Source organism: Charadrius vociferus, unplaced genomic scaffold (genome assembly GCF_000708025.1).
Source record: "Charadrius vociferus isolate BGI_N301 unplaced genomic scaffold, ASM70802v2 scaffold178, whole genome shotgun sequence".
NCBI classification, from domain to species: Eukaryota; Metazoa; Chordata; class Aves; order Charadriiformes; family Charadriidae; genus Charadrius; species Charadrius vociferus.
In genome coordinates this window covers 2,522,499-2,531,424 of record NW_009649717.1, presented here as the reverse complement: position 1 = coordinate 2,531,424, position 8,926 = coordinate 2,522,499, and the positions used below count along the sequence as shown (strand labels likewise).

Below are 8,926 nucleotides of genomic sequence, written 5' to 3'. Positions count from 1 at the left end.
GACAACATTTTGGCGTTTAATAAAACTGAAAAAGGCAAACATGGTCCATGGGTCTGCCTACAGAGATTATGAAGCACAGGCAAGAAGGAAATCATTAGACTTCAATTTTTCTTTCAGCTTGGGTATGCATACTTCAAAAATACAAGAAATTCAACTACTCTGTTTAATCAAAGAAATGAAAAGCTCTTCTTTTGCTGTGGAAAAAGAAGTATTTATAAGGAGATGCTATGGGTAGACTTTTTATTTAACAGAAAAAGAACTACTAGGATCTAGTTGCTAGAATAAAAAACAGGATAAAAGGAGACAAGAAATAGTTGTGGTTGGTTTTCGTTGGTCTTTTTTTTAATTGACAGTAATTACCTTATTATAAAACTCCTTTATAGGGGAACATGTAAAATATTTTCAAATCTTAAAAAAAAAAAAAATTGGGGCATCTTTCTGAAAGCTATGCTGTATCTCAAACAGAAGGTACAGACTTGATCGAGAGGTGAAATCAATTGGGGAAAACATGCAGGATCAATTCTGTGTAGGAGGCCAGAGCAGGTACCAGAAAAGACCCTTTAAATCCATGAAGTGTACTTACTATCTTAGTGAGGAAAATCAGATTTTGCTAAAGATAATTCTTTTTTTTTTAGAAAAAGTAATTTGTCTTTCATAAAGTTACCTGATCTAGTTAATACAGTTTATAGCCAGCCCGTATGTACAAAATGTGCTGTATGTAGCTTGCAGTTGAATTAATACTTTTGCAAGAGTCAGATTCTTGTCCTTGCCTCAGCGTGGTCTGCTTGGCTGGAAAGAGCTGTTTCCATTGCAAGCAGTGAGCTACGCTTAACAAATTTCTGTTCAATGTTTTGTTCACCTCAATTGGAAAAGTAGCAGCTGCCAAAGTTCCCAAAGTTAGTGTTTAGAAGTAGATGATTAAAACTTCCTTTTAGACATATAAATGAACACATCTCTGCTTATAGAGATGCTGAGAGCTTGTATTTGTCTTTGATTTTTAACGATGGCTATAGACTTCTCTGGTGTATCATGCCATCATTCCATTTATGTATAGTTTATTTATTATTATGTTATTTATGTTTAGTTTGCTAAGTTCCACACTTAAGGAGGTACATTCAAAATAGAAATCTGAGTGATATGCTATGTATGTGGATGCTGTTCTCATAAAGAAAATCCAAACTGATCTAGATAATGATACAACTTAAATTGCTTATTAGAAGAAAGTTAATCTAAGCATGTGCAGCGTTTGGAAAAGGTGACTGAAAAGAAAGATTAAAATTTGAAGTTCTTGAATGTAAATAATGAACACAGCTGTCATATGGTATAAAGCAGTAAATTATTTCATACAGGCTTCATTTGTACTAGTAAATAATTTTTATCCTCACCTTCTGGAGACCTTTAGTTGCTGAATATGGCAGTTTGCAAGTAGGCAAGTAATTGTATAATAATTGATACCTAATGATATGAAGATTTTACCTTTTTCTGAAAACAGCTTGTTTTCAAGAAAAGTTACCAGTAGGTGCTTATGCTAAGCTCGCACAATTCCTTAGTTGTTAGCCATAAGAATTTTTGGTTGCCAAAATGACAAGTTTGATTAGGATTTATCTGCAAAATCATGCTTTTTTTTTTTTTGCCTAGACCTGTATGGAATATCATAGAGAAAATGAGGAGAGTGTGTGGGATTGGTAAGGAGAGGTGGGGGTGACAGAAATGACAACTGATCCATAGGAGACCAAGCTCTTTCTGGTACTCAAAAGCTATTTGTTTTCACTAGGTACACTTCTAGTCTGTTTTGAGAATGTTGTTCCTATGAGGGAATGTAGTTCTTTGCTTTGTTTGGAACACGTCCATCATCTCTGCAAATGCATAGTAAGTGCCAGTGTACAGTCAGTTGTGTACTGAGCTGCTTACTGGTTATGTTTAGTAGATAAAAAAGGAAAATCCATGTTGTAAATCATTAAAAACAATTATTATATAGGGTGCTTTCTTGAACAGATGAAAAAACTTGGACTTTTAGAGGATAAATAGCGTTAGATTAAAAGCAGACCTGTTGGAGTATAACTAGTATTTTTCAAAGTCTGATCAGGTTAGCAGAAGGTATTGGTATTGACAAACTCAATGAAAATAATGGGATACTGTCCAACTGTGTTAAATGTAAATTGTAATATGTGATATCATAATACATGAGTATTTACGATCCTTGGTTTTTTTTAGACAGTTCTTGGTTTAATAAAAAAAATGTTTATTTAAATGCTTATGTGACAGATTTGAATATGCCACGGGATCTTGGAGAACGAGGGGAATCAAATGCTTGGAATCTACCCAGGCTGTGAAGTTTGTTGTGCAGAGTTTCTTGTTGCTGGTTTATTAATAGGCATGTATTTTTAGCTGAACGTTATTGTAAATTGTTAGAGACAGAGGTTTTGGGGTTTCTTTTTTCAGTGTATTGAGCAATGCCTTCTTAAATAGTTTATTTTCCCAATTATTTTGAAGCCACGAAAAATTATGAAATTGAAGTTATATTATTGCAGCAATGTTGGTTCTGCAAGTTTTTGAAAGTAAAAGTTTGTCACTAATGCATGCAGATAAATTGTCCAAATTGTATGTTGATCAACAGCTACTTCCATCCTGAAAGTGACTAAAAATAGGAAAAAAAAAAGAAAAAAAAAATTATAACGTGCTTCTAAAACAGTGGCTTCTATACAAGTCTCCTCAAACAGAAGGCGAAGTCACGCTTCAAATAATGAATTGTGCATATTGCTTTTTTCAAGACTTTGTCCATGGGAAGACAGTAATCCACTGACTTAACTGGTTTGTTGCTTGCATGGCCTCATTTAGCTGTTGTGCTGCAGTTTTCCTAGCCTTGTCGTGAGAGAGGCAATGAACAATGAGCTTCAGGTCTTGTTCTGCCTCTGGATCGCTTCTCATTGGAGTAGGCTTGTGACCCGCAAGCTTACTGCGAGTGAGAATTGTGAATAGCATAGGAGAAGAGACGGCAGCGTGCTGATGATCAAACATACAGATAAAGACAGGCAGAGCCTTAGTTCAGATAAAGAAGTTCTAGGGGATAAAGTTAACATTGTATAAATTAGAAGACATCCTGCATAATAAATCCTGTCTTTGTAAAGAAAGGGTTTCAGTAGACTTGGTGAACTTTTTGAAATACACTTTAGCTTATATGTTTAAGGCAAACAAGTGATTTCATGTTCTGCTACTCTTTTCTACATTAGCAACTGAAAACCTTAAAACAAAAAAAGGCTTTAATAACAGATATTTTGAAAAACTAATCAGTGGAGCACGTATCGGATTTTTCTGGTGTATCTTTGAGTGATCCTGTGGAAATGTGCACATTCTAAAACAGTGTAGCTCCTGTATAGCCAGTTTTAACTTTATGAATCCCAATGTAACTAATTAAAAAGGAAATGTTGTTAGTAACAGTATGTGAACTCACAGAATAATTGGGTTGTAATTCAATCTGTCAGCTCTGCTGCCATTCATAAACTCAGGGTTTATGAAGGCCTCAGAAATCTCAGATTGAATTACAGCTTTATTCTGTACATAACCTGGAACAATGTATATCTTAGCATTTCATTTGTGAGACTGAGGATGTTTTATAATCCTGAAAATATTACTGAAATGTATACTTACCATAAAATTCCAATTTTACACTTGGAGAAAAAACTATACTGCAGTGCAATTCACAATTTTTTATTTAGACTTTATATCAGTTACATTAGGGCTTTCACTGTGGATGTTTATATGCATAAACTGTTTACTTTTCTTGTGTTGTGTGATTGTCTTGCATATCTATATTTCAGGTAAAACAAATGACTGTCTAGAGTGTTTACATTTTGTTTAATACTTAGTTTGGTTTACTGTTGAAATACAGTTTTACTAGTTGCCAGAAAATTACCCTTCAACCTTATTTATACCATTTTCTTAACACAATAAAGTCATTTATGGAACAGAGCTCAAAGTATTTGTATATGTACTTTATTTACAGACTTTTATTTTAGGACTTCATTCTCTCAAGGCAGTTGTTGAATATTCTCTGTCCTCAGGTTGCTGAGTCAAACCATGAAGGACCATTTGGTAAGAGTGGCGAATGAAGCAGAATTTATCTTGAGCAGACAGAGAGCAGAGGATATTAACCGCCATGCTGAATTTGAGGTAAGATGAAATCTTTAAAAAAAAACCAACAAAAAAACAAAACACAAGACAACAAAACATAACAAGCTCACTGTGTTTGAGGATTCTGATGTGTGATACAGCCTTTTCAGGCACAGGAAGTTCCATCCCGAAAGGTGCTTCGCCGTTGTAGGGTGTTTTGATGGTTTGCCACTAACTTTGATGGAAAAGCAGGCTGTGCAGAGCAGCTCAGAACTTCTCAGAATCTACGAATCATAGTTGGTGGGGGAAGGAATTTTGTCATACCAATATGATAAAATTTTTCTTTTTTTTTTTTCTTTTCCATGAAGCAAATATCACCGTATGTGTTAAAGGTGCTTAGTGTCACAGTCAAGCTATAACTCTTAAAAAAAACCCTTACTGAAAATAAATGATAACAGCCTGTTACATGCAATACAAGAAATTACTTTTTTCTTTTTCTATCATTTGCTATTTTACTTAATCCACTTCTAAAACCATTTTCCTTATGTTTTACATGTCTCAATGTGGTTTTGTTATAGGCTTGTATTTTCATCCCACTTAAGGGATTCTGAAGTGAAATAATGGTCTTTGTTTTTATAGACTTGTAAAAATACAAGCCTTGTTTTCTGAATTGCTTTAGTCATACCTCCAATTTCGGATCCTGGTTACATCATGTTCTTTAATTATTGGATTGTTTAAATGAAAATGAAGCTAAATCTCACTAAATTCACTAATATTCTGCTTAAAGAGTACTTAGTCTTTCTTCTGACATGTGATACTACTTGTGGTTTTGTTTTTAAAATGAAGCATTAAGAGATTGAAGGCACATTTGTGCTTAACTTATTTCTAAACTGTTTCTCTCTTAAATCTTTACTTGAAAAAATACTCCCCAAAGATGAAAGCATATTTGTCTTAGGCAGTGCTTATGTTCTAAAGGTCATCTGTGTTGGCCTCAGGATTCAAGCTGTGCGTTGTTTAATAACATATCTGCACTTCATCTAGAGCTAGTTCCCCTCTCCTGCAAACAGAGATGTTGTAAGATATCTACAGTACCATTTTGCAATGGTGAAATAGCAGGCATGTTTCATTTATTACATCAGGGGTTTGGCGACAGTCCTGTGGAGATGAAAAGTGCATCTTTTTACTTCGTTGCCTGATAATCATTGGAGTGGGACATGCTTGACACCTTTTGCTCTGGATTTATGCAGAAGCTCCATGCATGACATGGCATTATTGATTAGATGAACAGCCCACTTTTTTCTTCAGATGCAAACTATTCACAAAGGGGTGTGTGTGTATGTGGGAAATCTGTGTGAAGTAAAGGGTTCTGTCATGTAAATATGGGCTATCAATGGATACAGTTGTTCAGCGACAACTTCACCTTAGCCTTATTTCAAGACTCAAGACACCTTTTTATGATGTCTGGAAGAAATTTACACTGGGCATCACCTTACATTTTTAATATAGCTCTTAGTTTTGCTGTGACAACTCTCTAGGATAAGAGTTGGCTGATACTTTTTTAAGTTGATGCTGTTCTGAATCTGTGCTATCTCAGTCTGATGGCTCAAGGGGTTTAACTCATCAGGTTGAAGTTAAACAGAAACGAGTGTACTGAAATAGCAGCACTGTTTATCAAGTTTAGGTGTGTTACTGTGTTGGAAAAACTGAGATCTAGTATCACTTCTGCAGGTGTGCATATTGAGGATATACAACTATCGGATTCTACCAAATGTTTAGATAACAAACCTGGTGTCTCATTAAGTTAGGCTTACTGATGCCTGTGGCAGACTTCAGTAAGCATTATGTTTCTTTTGTGGAAGGGGGAACCGTCACATTCATTTGAATCCCCGGGTATCACATCAACAATCAGAAACTCGTGTGTACTGTGTTCCATCCATCCATGGTATGGTTTGGTTTTCACATGTCCTGTCAAGTGTGATTGACATGTTTTAGCACAATGGTACTTTTTAGCAATAGGGTTCCTTGTAGCCTTTTAAAGCAGTGCTCAGGGCTGTCGAAAACTTGCGGTTCTTCTGTCATGTGCCCAGAAATGGATCTGTCACCTGACTAGACTGGGGCCATTCCATCACTTAATGGGAACAAATCTGTGCTGTGTTGGGCTGCTGATGTGCTGTGTATTGCAATGGGTAGGTGTGTTCTCATTGTATGAATGGGTGTGGATATTGATGCCTGTGTTTTGGTCCCAACACTCATGTCATGACACACTTAAAGGCATGTGACAGGAAGGACTCGCAAATAAGAGAAAAGAGACTTTCAAAACAATTGATACAGCCTTTGATCTGGTTCATTTCTCCAAATTGAGGATGCAGAGTAGCAGATGATGAGCGCTAAGATAAAGATTTGTTTTGCTAGCCTGACTGGTGTGGTTTGGTCACCTACATGCACCTGTTTCCTTGAATTGCTGCTTTGTCTTCCATCTATTCTTGAGAAATGAGTTGGAAAGAAGATGGTGTTCTTCCAGTCATGAGAGAGACTCTGCTTGGTCAGTCCATTGAATACAGTATTACATCTGCCATGGAATATGTTTAGAAAAGAGCAATTGTACAAGGAAACAGATAGGCTATACTTTCATAAATTCTTTCTTATCATATAGAGATCTGCAGCTCAGAGACTTCCGTAACCAGGGGTCATGTCTTTAATAAATAGTGTTGTGATTTCTCTGCTGTGAATTTTTCCAATTCCTTGTAAAATTTGATGTAAATATTTTGCACCAATAATGCCCTAAGACAAGGAATTTCCCTGCTGTGACAGTTGAAAAAAGTGAGCAGATCCTGTATACAATGAAAAGATTAAACAATTTTTTGGAAAATAGTGTGAGCCTGTAACATTTAGCCCTGAAGAATGGTATATGCAAATATGGTTTTGATCACCCTTAAGAGCATTTTGTGATTGTGGTAAGTACTAGTTGCAAATCTGCAACATTTTTTAAAAAATGGTTGGAATGAGCCTGCATGGTTCAAATCAGAAGCAAGCTTTGCCACCTGAGCTATGGAGAGAAAGGAGATGAGGCTGGTTGAGTGAGGTGTAAAGATCCAGAGACAAATGAAAAATGCTGCAAGAACCGTTACCTGTTTTTCATTTTTATTCAGACTTGCATTTCTGGTGTTTCAGATCACATATGAAATATTCCATGATAACATTGGGTCAGCAAAAATCCAACCCCCAAATTTCTTTCAAAAGACCTGTAATATGTTTACTGCTACCTGTTTTTAATTCTCCCATTTCTAAAAGTCATGACAAAGATGAGCCTTGCAATATTTGTGTCAGATTTTGGACAGGTTTCCACCGTGGTGAAAGATTTTTTATTTTTTTTTTCCAAAGGCAAGGGTAATTTTAAAATAGAAAGGCAAAATATCTTGTCATTTAAAACTGAAGTCTGGTATTTGGGGCACACAGAGGCAGGAGAAAGCAATGGGAAATTTACACAAGCTTCATAACAAAGTTCTGTAGTTGCATACTATTGTATAGTATTTGGTTATACATGGGATAAGGCTGGTCATTGTAAGAGGAAGGAAGAACCTAGGTGAGACGCTGCTGTGTGTGAACAACTGCGCTTTAGAAATGTGATGCAGGAAAGTATTTGTCATTTGACATTTTAAAAGTTTCACAGGGTGCAGAAGGGAAGGTACCACTCCTATTTGTTTCTTAATTTATTGCAAATACAGGACAGATCTTTTCCTTCCAGAAACAGATTGAGAAGTGTCCACCTATCAGTTGTTTCACAGCCAGGAGGAGAGAGAGAAGCAGCAGCAAATGTGGCACATATTCACTTTGGTCTATAAGGTCTGATCGGACCTTTCTTTGCTATGTCTCCATGTAGCAGGACCCTGCTGAGAAGGAAGTGTATACCTTTTCCATAAAGTAAGATGACTAAAAGCGTTGGAAGAGACTCTAAAGCAAGAGTGGACTCTTTTTTTTACATACTGTTCCTGTTTGTGCTGGAACTTTCGATATGCAGGAAACTCTGAGTCCCTGGGTGAGATAGATTTAAATTAAAAGGACTTGGAAAGAAATCTTCTCTCCTCCCTATGTCTTCTCAAGGCAATTCTCTCTCAGAAACTTCAAATAAAGTGTCTTGAACAGTGGCAAAATCTGTGCATCCCCTTCTTCTGCATCTGGTGGCAAGAAGGGCATCTGTCATCTCAGCTTGGCTGTTTTTCTGTTTCTTCCTTGTTGTCAGGAGTCTTTGTCTCCATTTGCATTGCTGAGCCGTGCTTTGCCTCTGCAATCCTGCACTGCAAAAGCTTCTTCAAACTGGAGGTGCTCAGCTTCCCTCGCAGAAGATGCAGTCTCCCACCCTCTCTAGAGGGCTCTACCTTACAACTCAGCAACCTGGACAAAGACGAAAAGTCTTCCTTTTTGGTGCCTGGCCACTCCTTTTTTTAATAGGACATGATATAAGTAACATAACAAATTATGAGCAAGCCACTTACGCTGTCTTTCTTCTTAGCTGGTATTGTAAAAAAGACAGGGAAAAAAATTGCTTTGGAGGTGAAGGATTGGTTGTGAGAAGTTGTTCTATGGCTGAATACAAAGGTCAACCTTTTTATTTATTTTTTTTTTTTTTTCTCCTGATCTTTTCTTCGCCTATGTTTTCACTGCTACCTCTATATGTAGACATATGGGGAGGTCGCAGGGAGACCTGAGACATACTTACCCATTTTTACAATGTGATTAAGCCTCAAAGAAGCCTGATGAAGCAATATTCCACTCATTTCTCTAGTGAGGTGGCAGTGAAGCACACGTTTTTACAGTG

At 36.6% G+C, this 8,926-nt stretch overlaps 1 protein-coding gene across 1 annotated transcript in view; it reads left to right on the top strand.

Moving 5' to 3' along the window:
- The window catches only part of LRBA (LPS-responsive vesicle trafficking, beach and anchor containing), a 419,275-nt gene that overhangs the window by 144,394 nt on the left and 265,955 nt on the right, over positions 1-8,926 (top strand). The window contains exon 35 of the mRNA XM_009890761.1: positions 4,062-4,170. Within this exon, the coding sequence (XP_009889063.1) occupies positions 4,062-4,170 (109 nt within the window). The remainder of the gene's footprint in view (positions 1-4,061; positions 4,171-8,926) is intronic.